The sequence below is a fragment of the Macaca fascicularis genome, chromosome 12 (genome assembly GCF_037993035.2).
Source record: "Macaca fascicularis isolate 582-1 chromosome 12, T2T-MFA8v1.1".
Classification (NCBI taxonomy): domain Eukaryota; kingdom Metazoa; phylum Chordata; class Mammalia; order Primates; family Cercopithecidae; genus Macaca; species Macaca fascicularis.
Window position 1 is genome coordinate 78,290,397 of NC_088386.1, and position 17,483 is coordinate 78,307,879.

General features: G+C 38.8%; 1 protein-coding gene across 2 annotated transcripts in view; it reads left to right on the forward strand.

The window, feature by feature from the left end:
- Window positions 1–3,952: 3,952 nt before the first annotated feature.
- Window positions 3,953–17,483, forward strand: part of DNAJC10 (DnaJ heat shock protein family (Hsp40) member C10) — a 54,185-nt gene continuing 40,654 nt past the window's right edge. For both annotated transcript variants that reach the window (XM_045367352.2, XM_065525731.1), the window contains exons 1-7: window positions 3,953–4,171; window positions 5,041–5,152; window positions 5,617–5,966; window positions 7,665–7,827; window positions 9,567–9,617; window positions 16,759–16,841; window positions 17,042–17,173. In XM_045367352.2, coding sequence (XP_045223287.1) covers window positions 5,763–5,966; window positions 7,665–7,827; window positions 9,567–9,617; window positions 16,759–16,841; window positions 17,042–17,173 — 633 coding nt within the window. In that variant the 5' untranslated portion in view covers window positions 3,953–4,171; window positions 5,041–5,152; window positions 5,617–5,762. The remainder of the gene's footprint in view (window positions 4,172–5,040; window positions 5,153–5,616; window positions 5,967–7,664; window positions 7,828–9,566; window positions 9,618–16,758; window positions 16,842–17,041; window positions 17,174–17,483) is intronic.

Consider the following 17,483-nt stretch of genomic DNA (forward strand, 5'->3'; position numbering starts at 1 on the left):
AAGCATTTCCTCTTTTAATCCACATCCTCTTCTAGTTACAAGTTTCCTTCCTCCTCTTTTCATCCAAACTTTGAACAGACTATATGTACTTGCTATTGTCCATTTCCTCAGCTCCTACCCAATCTGTAGTCTACTACAGTCTAACTTCCAGCCTTACCATCCACCAAAATTGTACTTACTAAGGTCCCTATAACCTCCTAATTGCCAGACATAATTAGCAAGTTGTAGTCAGTATCTTATCTGACTCACTCTAACTTCCTTGATGTTTAGTTCCTTTTGCCCATCTCTGATCATCTCGTTTTTACATCCTGTATGGGTTCTTCTTCTTCTTCAGCCTATTTCTCAAATTAAAGTTTATTCATTCGAGAAATAGTTATATAGTACCTACTGAGAGGTGACAGCGTGCTGGCAGCCCTCGCTGGCTCTGGGCACCTCCTCGGCCTCAGCGCCCACTCTGGCCGCGCTGGAGGAGCCCTTCAGCCCGCCGCTGCACTGTGAGAGCCCCTCTCTGGGCTGACTGAGGCTGAAGCCGACTCCCTCTGCTTGCGGGACGGTGTGGGGGCAGAGGCGCAGGCGGGAACCAAGGCTGCACAGGCGGGAACCAAGGCTGCACAGGCGGGAACCAAGGCTGAGAAGGCGCTCACTGGCCAGCAGGAGTTCCGGGTGGGCGCGGGCTCTGCCGGCCCCGCACTCAGATTGGCGGGCAGGCGCCAGCGCCGCTGACCAGGGTCAGCAAGGGGCTTAGCACCCGGGGCCAGCAGCTGTAGAGGGTGTGCCAGGTCCCCCAGCAGTGCTGGCCCGCCAGCGCTGTGCTCGAATTCTCGCCAGGCCTCAGTAGCCTCCCCACCGGGCAGGGCTCAGGACCTGCAGCCCACCATGCCCGAGCCTCTTCCCTCCTCCTCATCGGCTGTAGGCTCCTACCTAGGAGCGCCACCCCGTGCACCGAAGCGCCCCTGTCCCGTCGACCGCCCAAGGGCTGAGGAGTGCGGGCGCTTGGAGTGCGGGCGCTGGGCGCCGGACTAGGGGGCAGTTCCACCTTCAGCCCTGGTGCGGGATCCACTAGGTGAAGCCAGCTGGGCTCTGGGATCTAGTGGGGACTTGGAGAATTTTTCTATCTAGCACTCTGTGTCTAGCTAAAGGATTGTAAACGCACCAATCAGCACTCTGTGTCTAGCTCAAGGTTTGTAAATACACCAGTCAACACTCTGTGTCTAGCCCAAGGTTTGTAAATACACCAATCAGTACTCTGTATCTAGCTAACCTAGTGGGGACTTGGAGAACTTTTCTGTCTAGCACTCTGTGTCTAGCTAACGGATTGTAAAGGCACCAATCAGCACCAATCAGCACACTATGTCTAGCTCAGGGATTGTAAATTCAACAATCAGCACTCTGTCAAAATGGGCCAATCAGCTCTCTATAAAATGGACCAATTAGCTCTCTGTAAAATGGACCAATCAGCTCTCTGTAAAATGGACCAATCAGCAGGATGTAGGTGGGGTCAGATAAGGGAATAAAAAGCAGGCTGCCAAGCCAGCAATGGTAACCTGCTAGGGTAACTTTCCACATTGTGGAAGTTTTATTTATTTATTTACTTTGCTCTGTATGATTAAATCTTACTGCTGCTCATTCTTTGGGTCCACACCGCCTTTATGAGCTTTAACTCACCACAAAGGTCTGCAGCTTCACTCCTGTCAGCAAGACCACAAACCCACCAGAAGGAAGACGCTGCAGACACATCTGAACATCTGAAGGAAAAAACTCTGGACACATCATGTTTAAGAACTGTAACACTCACCATGAGGGCCCGCAGGTTCATTCTTTAAGTCAGCAAGACCAAGAACCCACCAATTTCGGACACACTACTATATAGTAAGAGCAGCTGGAAATATAACAGTAAACAACATAACAGTAAATAAAATGAACAAAAATCCACCTTCATGAAGCTTAAAATCTTTTCCCGTGTGTACTTTCATTCTTGATGTTAAAATTCCCCAAGGTTTTAATCCTTGGTCCACAACTTTACTTATTCTGCACACTTTCTTTGGGTGATCTGATTATTTTTCTCCTTTTTCTCCAATCTAGACATTATCCATGAGTTTCATGCAGGATATATTCACTAAAATATGATCTAGGAACCTTGAAGGAGGCATGTCCAAGTCAGAACCTTTTATCTTTTCCCTAAGCAGATCTTCATTCAGTGGGTAGTATTCAATAATGTGAAATCAGAAGTTAACCTTAAATTTTTCCTTTATTTCCCATATCCAACCAATCACCATCTCTTCCTTTTTTTTTTTTTTTTTTTTTTAAATTCAAGATAAAGTCTTGCTTGTCACTCAGGCTGAAGTACAGTGATGTGATCTTGGCTCACTGCAACCTCCACCTCCCAGGTTCAAGTGATTCTCTTGACTCCCAAGTATGTGGGATTACAGGGGTGCGCCACCATGTCCGGCTTATTTTTGTATTTTTAGTAGAGATGGGGGTTTCACCATGTTGGCCAGGCTGGTCTCGACCTCTTGACCTCAAGTGATCTACCCGCCTCGGCCTCCCAAAGTTCTGTGATTACAAGCGTGAGCCACTACACCTGGCCCACCACCTCTTACATCATTTACCCTATTTGTCTAACATTCTCTTGTTCTTTCTCTCCAGTAGCTGCCAGGATGATCTAAAATACAGTCTCAGTCTCTTTTTTAAAAGCTTCGTCATCACCTGAGAGGCAGAAATCTGTATCTTCATCTTGGCATAAAAACCTGTCTGTGATCTGGTCCCTGCTTCATCTTCTAGTTTTCTGTTTTTCGATTTAAGATTTTGTTACAGTGTGTAACAAAATGGTTACACACTGTGTCATAATGCTTATCATAGTCCCGGAAGCCAGGTTGCTTAGATGTGAATCCCAGCTCTCAAATATTTGCCTCTGTTTCCTCAAATGGGAAATAGGTACAATAGCCACTATCTTGTAAGATTATTTGGATGAGTTACTACATGTGTGCTTAGACAAGTTCCTAAGACTTATTAACTACTATTACATCAGGCTGCTTCTAACACTTTTGCCTTTGTTCATTCTACTTCCTCTTTTTTCCTACCACATATTAGCTTAGCCACAGATCCTGTATGGTCTTCCAAGTTTCTAGAAGCTGACGCTTGATTTACTCCCCCTGAAACTGTTACCAATCACAACTTATTTCATGTTAGGGTTGATGTTATAAGCAGGTATCCTCTAGGCTCGGTTTTCTCTTTTAAAAATAGAAAATGTAGTAAATATAACCACTTCAGTTGTTATATTGCTGTGGGACAAAATGCAGTTTCTGTACCATTGCAGTAGGATGTCAAGGTAAGAGAGGAGAACACGGATAACTCCCCAGTTTCTAGCTTGTATGACTCAGAATCCAGAAAATATTGTAGAAGTCTCAAATGCTTGTTGATACACACGCTTACACAAAATTGTAAATGTTTTAATTTCCTTCAAGTTTCGTACTGCTTCTTCAGTCCGCTAGCCTGATACTGCAATCAGTGTCACTTCAAGCAAGTTCTTCTTTCTCCGCCAAATTTCGCCTTTCGGCCTCACTCACCCATCACCCAAATCCTGCAAAGCTCCGTTTTCCCTTTAAAAGAGTCTCAGGGAAGTCAACCCCAAAACCCGCCCTCCGGGTTTCCCCGTCACCCTGGCAACGGAAGCAGGAAGAGGCGGGATTCACCATCCACCCTCCCCGCCCGAGGCAAGCGCCAGCCGCATTGGTGAGAGGGCGCGGGCGGCTTGACCAGGGCACTTCCCTCAACTCCGGGTTGGAGCCGGAGCCGGAGCCGGATCCCGCGCACACGGCCACGTCAACCTAAACTTACACCGCCCTCTCCACCCCACCGCCGCCGCCGCGCCGGCTAGGCCCGCAGCGGGTCTCCCAGGCAGCGTCCTCCACGCCTTTCCCACAATGCTCCGCGCCAGGCCCCGCCCCGACTCGCCTTGGACACCGGCGCGTGAGGAGCTGACCGGTGCCGGCCGCGCGCCAGTAGTGGCCGGTGTGGCTGGACCTTCCCCGTCCAGTGCGCCGCGGCTGGGCCGTCGGAGAGTGCGTGTGCTTCTCTCCCGCACGCGGTGCTTGGGCTCGGCCAGGCGGGGTCCGCCGCCAGGGTTTGAGGATGGGGGAGTAGCTGCAGGAAGCGACCCCGCGATGGCAAGGTGGGCATGGGCCCGGGGCCAGGGCTTTGCTGGAGCCGGTGGTGGCCAGGGCCCTCCGGTCAGGGAGGGGCGGAATGGCTGAGCGCCTGAACCCCCCTTCCTCTGCGCTCCTATGACCTGGGTGTTGTGTTCTTGCTCCCCACCTTCCTCCTCACTGTTATCCACACCACCCTTCGTCTGCCCAGTGGTTCCCTCTCACTTACTTACACTTTCTGCCTGAGTCCGACCTGAGACTTCAGACACCAGCGACTCCTGACAGCCCTGTTCCCCCGTGTCTCCATCTTTTCCCGTCTCCCATGTCCCACTCCGCAGTGATGGCAGCGCGAAAGCTTTAGCCTTGCATTTACCTGGCGCTTCCACCTGCCCAGTAGCTCGGGCCACGGGCAGTTCGGTCACCCCGACGCTAAGAACAACCCCTGGGCGAGAAACATCTTATCCCAAAGGGTTGATTGAGACTATGACCTCTCTTTTTCTGATGGTTGTTTTCTTGTTTGGATACTTGTTAATCTCTACATCATTATATTTTTCAAAGGTATATTTTTGTGGAATGAAAAGGAAGTATTAGAAATGAACTGAAGATCACTCACAGGTAAAGAGAAGAATTTAAAAATAGACATTTAGGATTAGATGAAAAACAGAAATGAAGTGCAAGGAGAGTTAGATTTTTCACAGCATTAGGAGATCTTTGGAACTAAAATATAGTGGTTGAAATGTGATATGAAGAAGTAATGATGGTTTTTGCCATCATTTGCCTGCAGAGTATGTCTAACCTATTCCCTTCTCTTTTTTTTTGTTTTTACTTACACCAAACATGAACTTTGCAACAAAATTACACTGGTAACTTACAATTATTTTTCTGCTCTTTTTAGAAAATGGCCTCTGCTTAAATTCAATATAAGCACCTTCTGAGAAAACTCCGGGAAGAAGATCGACTGCTGTGTAGATTGTCTATTATAACAATGTACTTCACTGCCATTTCTGGTAGGGTTATATGAAAAGTAAAGAACCCTGTATTTCCTTCTAGTCCCTCACAAGGACATTTCCTACAAGTGAATTCTGCTGAAAATGAAAATTAGACAGCTTTAGGGGGTAAAGAAGTAGCTAAAAGGAAGAACTATTAAAGGCAAAGCTAAAACTGAGTAGAAAGAGGAAGGACATGTAGCTTATTGCCACCTTTGTGTTCTGGTGCTCGTCAGAGGTCTTTTCCCCATGTATAAATTGCTGAGTGTGTGTGTTCTAGCTAGTTACTACCACTCATGACCTTTTATCTGCTATCTTCAGTGATTTCACAAGTCTAACTACATGAATGTAGAAAGAACGTGGGGCATTCACACTGATTTGCCATTTAATGGAGATTGTATTGCTGACCATGTTCTTTGATAAATAAATTGTGCTGTTATTGTTTAGTTCAAAATGTATTTTAACTGCCTGCTTTTCTTTCTTAGATTAATGTTTTTGGGGACAGATTTGTGATGCTTGATTCACCCTTGAAGTAATGTGGACAGAAGTTCTCAAATTTGCATATTACATCAACTGGAACCAGCAGTGAATCCTAATGTTCACTTAAATCAGAACTTGCATAAGAAAGAGAATGGGAGTCTGGTTAAATAAAGATGACTATATCAGAGACTTGAAAAGGATCATTCTCTGTTTTCTGATAGTGTATATGGCCATTTTAGTGGGCACCGATCAGGATTTTTACAGTTTACTTGGAGTATCCAAAACTGCAAGTAGCAGAGAAATAAGACAAGCTTTCAAGAAATTGGCATTGAAGTTACATCCTGATAAAAACCCGGTAGGTAAACGTTTGTTTTTAAAAATATTTGATTTTATTTTTGGTACATTTTGATATTTATTTAAATCGCTTTAAATGATCAAATGCTTAAGAATAATCACATGTCAAAATTATAATTCAACTTGTATGCTAGAAACAAAAGCACCGAAATGTTATGGATTATTTTGGATTATTTAGGAATGTCAGTACCAAAAATTCAGTTCCCTCTTAATTTGTGGACGAATTTCCAACAATTCTGTTGAAGACATTAACCCCAAAACAAACGATAATATCCATGAAGTAGTTGAAGTAGTTTTCTTATTAAAGTAGGTTAAGATCAAGTATTTTAGAACAGTTGCAAAAAATATTTTTTTAAAACTCAAGAGGGTATGACTTGCTAAAAATAGAAGTAATAGCTAATAATAGCATGTTTTAACTTTGACTATTTTCTTCCATGCACAAGTCCACAAACCAGTTAGAAAGTTTTATAAATTAATACTTGAGAGCAGCTGAATATAATGCCAGTCATAAATATTTATGTACCAATAATGTAAATCTTTCAAAACTAAATTCATTTGAATTTTTATGGTGTTTTTGTAATTAGTTGGTTATGTCTTAATGAGATTTAGCGTCCATCATGAACAAGGAGAAGATACAGTTATAATTTTTCTAGGTAGAAGTTTTAAAATAGGATTATTTTATTTCATTGCATAAAGCTGAGCAAGAGAAACAATATTTCTTTAAAACTCTTCTTTAGTTGATTATCTTTTCCTGAGATCCACATTTAAGATTTTTTTTTAAATTTCTTTAAAATGTCAAATAATGATTTTAAGTTTCCATATAAAAGATAGTAGACCTTCTATCATCCAAGTATTATTTAAATGAAAGCATCCTTCAGAGACAAATTTTATGAAACACAGTAACAAGGAAGAAACATTTCCAATCCAATTTTGGATTGTTTTCTTTCTTTTTTTTTTTTTTTTAAGACAGGTTCTCACTCTCTTGGCCAGACTGGAGTACAGTGAGGCCATCTCGGCTTACTGCAACTTCTGCCTCCCAGGTTTAAGCGATTCCCCTGCTTCACCCTCCCAGGTAGCTGGGATTACAGTCGTGCATCACTACTGCCCAGCTAGTTTTTGTGTTTTTAGTAGAAACGGGGATCTCACCATGTTGGCCAGGCTGGTCTCGATCTCCCGACCTCAAATGATCCACCCTCCTCGGCCTCCCAAAGTACTGGAATCAGTTTGGGGTGTTTTCTGATATTGGCTTTTATGTCATTATTTGATGGATTGGGGCACATCCTTTTTTAATAAGTTGATTTTGCCTTAAATAGAAAAATAACCTAAAAATGTATTGATTTATAATTGTTATAGGAGTAATAAATATGAAATTAAGAGTTTCAACAGGCTTATTCGTTTCACTCAGCTGCATTTTTTAGGAAAAATAACTTACATGGTCTGATAACATCTGTCAGCCTTTTGAAGAGTCAATTATTATTTCATTACTTTTCTTACTTTTTTTTTTTATTGAAGATTATAGTTTCTCAAAAAATACTTCATTTCAACCCATGGTAACTCATGTCATGTTGTATTACCCCTCCTCATGTTGGTATGTGGTCTCCCAGAAGTCACTAGATTAATTAAACTTACATATATTTTTTGAAGGAAACTTGGATTGTGTATCTGAAATAATTGTATTATATCTAATATTTTTTAACAGAATAACCCAAATGCACATGGTGATTTTTTAAAAATAAATAGAGCATATGAAGTACTCAAAGATGAAGATCTACGGAAAAAGTATGACAAATATGGAGAAAAGGGACTTGAGGATAATCAAGGTGGCCAGTATGAAAGCTGGAACTATTATCGTTATGATTTTGGTAAGGTGATACAATATTACTTATGAAATGTTTTTTATCTGAGTAAAAGAAAAGTGAATTCTGTTTCACCACTTAAGTTATATATTTAATCTGTGTCACTTTGATTAGCTCCTTTTAATTTGCTGTGGGAGTGAAATTTAAAAGGAAAGTCAGTGGGTATACAGAGATGATCTGTACAGATACGAAGTTGTATTGGTCAAATCTTGTTAAATACTTTTAAAATAAGGATTGTTATTTAATAAAAAATATGCATTCATGGACTGCATAATGACATTTCACTTAGCAATGGACTGTATGTAGGAAATTGGTCCCATGAAATTATAATACCATATTTTTACTGTAGCTTTTCTATGTTTAAATACAAAGATACTTACCATTGTGTTACAGTTGCCTACAGTATTCAGCAGTAACATGCTGTACAGGTTTGTAGCCTAGGTGTGTAGTAAGATATGCTATCTAGGTTTGTGTAAGTACACTGTGTGATGTTTTTGCAACAACAAAATTCCCTAACCACATATTTCTCAGAATATGTCCCTGTTAGTAAGTGATGTATGACTATATATTTGCATTAGGGGTAGTTAAATATTTCTTTCAGTATTTTTTAGTATTAAATAATATTTCTTTCAATATATTTTAGAGCATCATATTTTCCAAGAAAGGCTAAACTTTAAGTTTAATAATGATCTCTTCAATAGAAATGCCATCCTTCTCATATGGAACCCTTATTGATGTTTTAAGGTGCTTTGGCCTTCGGTTGACATTAAGGTTAATACCTTGAAACATTATCAATAAAGGTTGCATATGAGAAGGACGAAAGGTGTTCTTTTTCTTAAACATGAAGGAAAAAATAAGGTGGAAGGAGGAAACAAAGGAACCAAGGAAGAAAGAATGTAAACACACAGCATTTTAAATTTATATCTGGAGGATTTGCTTTTAGTAAATATAAATTTTCTTTTCAAAATAGTATTTTCAAGTATATTCTCTACACCTTGATAGTCTATATCAAGAGTTAGCAGACTGCGTTTCATAGGCCAAATCTGGCTTGCCATTTGCTTTTATAAATAAAGTTTTATTGGAATGCAATTACATTCATTTGTTTACATAATATATATGACTTCTTTCACACTTTGAGAGCAGAGTTGAGAAGTTGTGACAGAAGCCATACATCCCACAAAGCCTAAAAAAGTCATATTTACTAAATATTTGTGTCTGCCTCTGCAAATATTCCAAACTTTTTAGCAGAAGATATTCTAACATGATACCATGTATTAAAAACCATATAATCTGAAACTTGAATGAGGTCTGTAGTCTAGTTAACAGTATACCACTCTCAATTTCCTGGTTTTTGATATTATACTGTAGCTAATTAACATGTCACCATTAAAGGAAGGTGAGTAAAAAGTACACAAGAGTCTATATTTTTGCACCTCCCTGAATCTAATTATTTTTAAAACCATAATATAAATTTTCTATGGAGATGAAATTATGTGAATATTAGGAACTACCACACACACACCTATGAGAGTCTGTATCAAAATTCTAGTATCTTTAGATCACCCTAAATATATTGATAGTATTATTTACTTTTTTTCCACTTAGGTTGTTGCATATTCTCTAAGTTTGAGATTTAATATAGCAGTTTGATTTTTTTTGATGATTAAAACGAGTAATCTATTTTTATGTGGCAATTTATATAGTGAAGTTTTGATTTTATAATTTTTATATACTTTTAAAATTAGGTATTTATGATGATGATCCTGAAATCATAACATTGGAAAGAAGAGAATTTGGTAAGTTTGTGGGCTTAAGGTTTTATGAAACTTAATACAAGTTCGATCTCATCTGAAACTCTTGGGGATATATATGTTTGAAATTTAGAAATCTTTTGGATTTTCGAACAGTAATAATGTAATATACTGTATATTAAATATTTCTAGCAGAATGTGGGGAAGTGTACCATAATAAAAACATTAATATTTCTGTAGCAAAATGTGTAAGTATATACTAAATAAAAGAAATTTAAAAATCAGTTCAGATCAGGTTTGGATGCCCAATGAGCTTGCTACAAACTTACAGCAAAATTTCTTAGAGCTTTTTGATTTTAGAGTTTTTGATAAAGGTATAGTTATTTTGGAAGTAGATTTAATTTGATTGGCAACTTGTGTGAAATGCCCATAAAAATACAGTTCTGCATTTTCCATTGCATTTAAGAAAATTGTATACCAGAATAGATTCTTATACTTTCATCCCTTTGTACGGTAATAATAGGTTTATTTTTTATACTTCAAAGCAATAAATTATACTTCAAATTTCAATTTTATATTACTCTATCACAATTGCATTTAATTTGGAAAACTAAAATATGGACGGGCGCAGTGGCTTACACCTGTAATCCCAGCACTTTGGGAGGCCAAGGCGGGCGGATCACTTGCGATCAGGAGTTAGAAACCAGCCTGCCCAACATCAGGAAAACCCATCTCTACTAAAAATACAAAAATTAGCTGGGCGTGGTGGCACCCACCTATAATCCCAGCTACTCGGGAGGCTGAGGCACAAGAATCGCGTGAATCTGGGAGTCGGAGGTTGCCGTGAGCCATGATGGCACCACAAAAAAAAAGAAAACTAAAGTAGCCTACCAGTCACAAAAAATACATATAAATCTATATAATGTTTTTCATATATTATTATCGTTAAAAATTTATTACAGCTACTTGATTATATACAGTTTGTTCCTTCTAAGCAAGGGTGGCTTTTTTTGTTATTTTTGTTTGTTTGTTTGTTTGTTTTTTTGAGATGGAGTCTTGCTTTGTCGCCCAGACCAGAGCGCAGTGGCACAAACTTGGCTCACTGCAACCTCTGCCCCCCGGGTTCAAGCGATTCTCCTGCCTCAGCCTCCTGAGTAGCTGGGATTACAGGTGCCCGCTACCATGCCCACCTAATTTTTGTATTTTTAGTAGAGACATGGTTTCACCATGTTGGCCAGGCTGGTCTCGAACTCCTGACTTCAGGCGATCCACCCACCTTGGCCTCCCAAAGTGCCAGGATTACAGGCATGAGACACCACGCCTGGCCAAGGGTGGCATTTTAATCTTAATTTCTACATCATGCTGGTAAGCTCCACATACAAAATAGCTGTTCAATGTGTTACTTTGTCAAAAGCCATCTACACAAACACTTGAACATGTTCTAAGTGAATAGAAAAATGTATCTTTCCTATATTCTGCAAATAAAGTAAGACAATTTGATTCATTTGGATTGTTAATAGAATTAATGCTCATGTCACAGGCTGGTAGAATCATATCTGTTGTGTGAGTTATATAAACCTATACCTGTTCCTTTGTGGTTTTTATTGTCTCTCATCTCCCAATACATCACATCAGTAAGTGGTTTGTGAACCAGTGAGTTAGAAAACACTGGAATTACAGGTAGAGGAACTGAACAAAACTTGCAAACTTACTAATCCATGAGTCTACCTAGAATGAGACTTCACTGATAGTTATATTGTATATGGGTTCATGCTTTTTCAGATGTGTCACTATGCAGAAAAGCTTAAGAACTGCTAATAGTTCATATAGAACTCTAAATGGTAGTTCAAGATAAATTGCAGCCACAAAACTTCAGAGATAATTCATAAATAATTAACCTTGCTTGATGAGAGGAATGAGCAGGAGCATTGTTGTGATAGAGAAGGACCCTCTAGTGAAGCTTTCCCAGGCATTTTTCTGCTAAGCAAATGGTATCATTTCTGACTCTCTAGAAAGTCAACAAGCAAATGCCTTCTAAGCTCTTCTATTATATTTAGCATAGGTTAAGTAGGTTAAGTCAATTCTGACAGCTACTTTAAACTCTGAAAGAATAAAATAAGAGACCTACATAATATAGTAAGGATTGTGGGGATTAAATTTCATCTAAGGCCTAAGTAAGACATTACCTTGGAAAATCATTTTGTTTGAAAAGATTGAGTTTTTTTTTTTTTTTAACAATTCAAAACATTAATAAATATTTGCTAAAATTATAGATTTGAACAACATGTATCTAGCCAATAGTACATTTTATATTTTATCTGTAAAATGACCTGATGCAAGTTACAAATTTTACTCACTTAAAAAATTTAACATTGTAAAAATGAGCTTTCACATTCAAGATAAAAAGGCGAGGATAATTTGCTTTGGGTTAAAGGATTTCCATATAATTCCATGTTAAAATTAGTTATTAGTTATTTTAAAATAAAAATTTCAGAAATTACTGTAACACATTAAATCATACATGGTATTCTAAATATGTTCAATTAATTCAGACTAATTAGAAACAGGTGCAGAACTCAGTGTTCACCTACATTTCAAGTATAACATAGACCTGTGGGAAAACAGTTCATCTGTACGTTACAGGCAAAGTAATTACACTTTACTTTCCTAACAGAAGCTATTAACTATAGTTTTATGTATTTTAACAGACAATACCTCTAGTTGTATAGTTTAGAAGTGGAACGTTGCATTTTGAAATGTAGTAATTCTATTCTGGGTCACTGTTATGCACAACATCCCGTTGAGCTGTGATGATACAGTATGAAAAATATTTTAACTTTATTCTTATTACTCAGCAATCAGTGGGACCTCGGCAAATATGAGAAGTGCTCCATGAAGACAAAATACAAGTGTACCTCATTTTATTAGACTTTGCTTTATTGCACTTCACAGATAATGCCTTTTTCTTTCTTTTTTTTTTTTTTACAAATTGAAGGTTTTTAGCAAAACCCTATATCAAGCAAGTCTGTCAGCTCAACATGTTTCCAATAGCATGTGCTCACTTCATGTCTCTGTGTTACATTTTGGTATCCAAACTTTTTCACTATTATTCTGTCTGTTACGATGATCTGCAGTCAGTGATCTTTGATGTTACTATTGTAATCGTTTTGGAGTGTGCCCATAGGATGGCAGACTTAATGTTTGTGTCTATTCTGACTGCTCCCTCTTCCTTCTCCCTTTTCTCTCCCTATTCTTGGGCCTCCCTACTCCCGGAGATAAAACATTACTGAAAGTAAGCCAATTAATAACTACAGTGACCTCTAAATGTTCAAGTGGAAGAGATGCATGTCTCTCATTTTAAATCGGAAGCTAGAAATGATTAAGCTTAGTGAGGGAGGCATATCAAAACCCAAGATAGGCTAAAAGGCCTCTTTTGCTAGTTAAATTTATAAATGCAACGTAGAAAGTAAACGTGCTACTCCAGTGAACACACTAATGTTAAGAACACAAAACAGCCATATTGCTAACATGGAGAATGTCTTAGTGGTCTGGGTAGATGAGATCATCCACAACATCCCCTTAGCAAAAGCCTAACCAAAGAAAGGCCTAATTCTTTCCAATTTTATAGAGGCTGAGAGAGATGAGGAAGCTGCAGAAAAAAGTTTGAAACTAGAAGAGGTTGGTTCATGAGGTTTAAAGAAAGTAGCCATCTCCATAACATCAAAATACAAGATGAAGCAGCAAGTGCTGACATAGAAGCTGCAGCAAGTTTTCCAGAAGATCTACCTAAGATCATTGATGAAGATGGCTATACTAAACAACAAATTCTCAAGTGTAAATGAGACAGCCTTCCATTGGAAGAAGATGCTATCTGGGACTTTCATAGCTAGAGAGAAGTCAATGCCAAGCTTCAAAGGATGGGCTGACTCTTGTTAGGGGCCAGTGCAGTTGGTAACCTTAAGTTGAAACCAGTACTCATTTTACGAAAAACCATCAAGAATTAGGCTAAATCAGCTCTGCTCTGTAAATGTAACAACAAAGCCTGGATGACAGCACATTATTTTATGAATATTTTAAGCTTTCTGTTGAGACATACTACACAGAAAAAAAGATTTCTTTGAAAATATTAGTGCTCATTGACAGTGCGCCTGTCAAGAGCTCTGATGGAAATGGACAAAGAGCATAATGTTTTTTTCCATGCCTGTTAACACAGTATCCATTCTGCAGCCCATAGATCAAGGAGTAATTTCGACTTTCAAGTCATACTCTCTAAGAAATACATTTCACAAGACTCTACCTGCCATAGATGGTGATTCCTCTGATGGATCCAGGCAAAGTAAATTGGAAACCTTCTAGAAAGGAGTTACCATTCTAGTGTCATTAAGAACATCTGTGATTCATGGAAGGAGGTCAAAATATCAGTGTTACAGGCGTTGGGAGGAAAGTCATTCCAACCTTCATGGATGACTTTGAGGGGTTCAAGGCTTCAGTGGAGGAAGTAACTGCAGATGTGATAGAAATAGCAAGAGAACTGGAGCCTGATTATGTGACTGAATTACTGCAATCTCATTATAAAACGTGGGGCGGTGAGGAGTTGCCTCTTACGGATGAGCAGAAAAAGTGGTTTCCTGAGATGGAACTTACTCCTGGTGAAGGTCCTGTAAACAATGTTCATATGACAACAAAGGATTTAGAATATTACATAAACTTGGTTGATAAAGCAGCAACAGGGTGTTTGAGGCCAATTTTGACTCCAATTTTGAAAGAAGTTCTGTGGGTCAAATGCTATCAAACAGCATTGCATGCTTCAGAGAAAATCTTTCAGGAAAGGAAACGTCAGTCAACGTGGCAAACTTCTTTGTCGTCTCATTTTGAGAAATTGCCACAGCCACCCCAACCTTAACCACCACCATGATCAGTCAGCACCCATCAACATCATGACATGCATGACTTGCTGAAAGGCTCAAATGACTGTTAATGTTACCATTTTTTACCAATAAGGTTATTTTTTGTTCCTTGGTTTGAGTTTTTTTTTTTTTTTTAAGAGATAGGGTCTCACTCTGTCATCCCAGCTGGAGAGTTCAGCAGCAGGATAACAGCTCACCAGAGCCTTGAACCCATGCCTGGGCTGAAGCGATCCTGCCACCTCAGTCTCCCGACTAGCTGAGACTGCAGGCACGTGCCACCATGCCCAGCTGTTTTTGTAGAGACAGGGTCGTGCTGTGTTGCCCAGGCTGGTCTCAAAACTCCTGGGCTCAAATGATCCTTCTTCCTCAGCCTCCCAAAATGCTAGGATGACAAGCATGAGCCACTGTGCCCAGCCTATTTTTTAATTAAGATATGTACATTTTGTTGTTGTTGTTGTTAGACATAATGCTCTTACAAAATAGATTATAGTATAGTGTAAATATAATTTTTTTATGCACTGGAAAACCAGAAAATGTGTGTGACTCCTTTATAGCGATACCAGCTATGTTGTGATTTGGAAACAAACCTGCAATATCTGAGGTATGCCTGTTAGCAGGGTAGGAGACATTTTCACTACTAGCAAGGTTTTATGTCAAATACCATTCAAATTTGTTTTACAGCATATTTTTATTTAAGACTTATGAACAGTAATACCTTGTGTAATTATTGCTTTCTATTTTTATATAAAAATACCTCATTACTTGTTTATAGCTGATAAGATAATCCCTTCTTTCATTAAAGTTTGCATTAATTCTGTTACTATTTTTACTTAAATTTGTACTGGCTTGTGGTCTAAACCAATATGGCAATTTTTTCCACCACCTCTATAGAACGGTCATTTGCCAGACTTTGAAAACACTGCCAAAGAACAGCTGATAGTTCTGAATTATACACCTTGCCTGTAATGTACAGATTAACTGTTTTCCCACAGGTCTGTCTCATACTTGAAATGTAGGTGAACCCTGAGTCCTGCACCTATTTCTAATTAGCCTGAATTAGTTGCACATATTTAGAATACCATGTGTGATTTAATGTCTTACTGTAATTTCTGAAATTTTTATTTTAAAATAACAAATTTTAACATGAAATTATATGGCAATCCTTTAACCCAAAGCAAATTATCCTCGCCTTTTTGTCTTGAATGTGAAAGTACATTTTTACAATGTTAAATTTTTTAAATGAGTAAAATTTGTAACTTGCATCAGGTCATTTTACAGATAATAATGTAAAATGTACTATTAGCTAGATATACGTCATTCAAATCTGTAATTTTAGCAAATATGTATTAATGTTTTGAATTGTTTAAAAAAAAAAAAAACTCAACCTTTTCAAACAAAATGATTTTCCAAGGTAATGTCTTTTTTTTTTTTTTTTTTTTTTGAGACGGAGTCTTGCTCTGTTGCCCAGGCTGGAGTGCAGTGGCTGCGATCTCGGCTCACTGCAAGCTCCGCCTCCTGGGCCCAGGCCATTCTCCTGCCTCAGCCTCCCAAGTAGCTGGGACCACAGGCGCCCGCCACCACGCCCGGCTAATTTTTTTGTATTTTTAGTAGAGATGGGGTTTCACTGTGTTAGCCAGGATGGTCTCGATCTCCTGACCATGTGATCCGCCCACCTCAGCCTCCCAAAGTGCTAGGATTACAGGCATGAGCCACTGCGCCCGGCCTCGGTAATGTCTTATTTAGGGCTTAGATTAAATTTAATCCCCACAATCCTTACTATATTATGTAAGTCTCTTATTCTTTCAGAGTTTAAAGTAGCTGTCAGAATTGACTAAACCTACTTAACCTATGCTGCATATAATAGAAGAGCTTAAATCTCAGTCACTCTATTTGTCTTCTTTATTTCTCTAGTGCACACATACTCTTCTGTGAGGTTTGGCTGCTGTTTCTTGTGCTGTCACTTTTTAGAACTTTATGGCCATATTTATCTTGCAGTTTGAGGCTGCTGCTTTTTCAAGTATGGGCATAGGAGAGTTTTCTTAAAAAGTTACCATTGGTTTGAGATTTGAAAATGTTTCTCGTGGAAAAAAATTTTTTTAATTTTTTAAGAATGTCATTTATGTAGAAGATATAGAAAAAAATTGCACAGAAAATGAGAAAGACAATATGAAAATTTTATGACTTTTTTTAAAAATTCTGATCTCCACAAAAAGTTAACTAAAACATGCATGAACCTTTAATAAATAATTCTAAGTTGTTTCCATTTTATTTATTTTTAGATGCTGCTGTTAATTCTGGAGAACTGTGGTTTGTAAACTTTTACTCCCCAGGCTGTTCACACTGCCATGATTTAGCTCCCACAGTACGTATTTTTCACATCCCCATTACTAGTTTTATTTCTAATCTGCAATTTATGTGTTAGAATTTTTTTTCTATGAATAGTAGTTATCAAAAATAATTATCAAATACTTTCAAACGTCTGGTTTAAAAATGTATAGCTTGGAGTGTGTTCAAGGGAAGAAAAGTCTCATCAGAAAAATATGTTTTCTTTTTCTCTCATAGTGGAGAGACTTTGCTAAAGAAGTGGATGGGTTACTTCGAATTGGAGCTGTTAACTGTGGTGATGATAGAATGCTTTGCCGAATGAAAGGAGTCAACAGCTATCCCAGTCTCTTCATTTTTCGGTCTGGAATGGTAAGGGATAAAGTTAGCCTTTTTTAAATTTGTGAAACATTATGACAAGTTAAATAGTAGAGAAAATACAGTATGTGGAATTTGCAGAACATTTTAAGTCTTGTTTTAGGTGCCATCTCACTGGTCTTCTGTAATGATAAACATTTTGGATTATGATTTTTTTTTTTTTTTTTAGACAGTCTTGCTCTGTCACCCAGGCTGGAGTGCACTGGTCGATCTCGGCTCACTGCAAGCTCCACTTCCCATGTTCACGCCATTCTTCTGCCTCAGCCTCCCAAGTAGCTGGGACTACAGGCGCCCGCCACCTCGC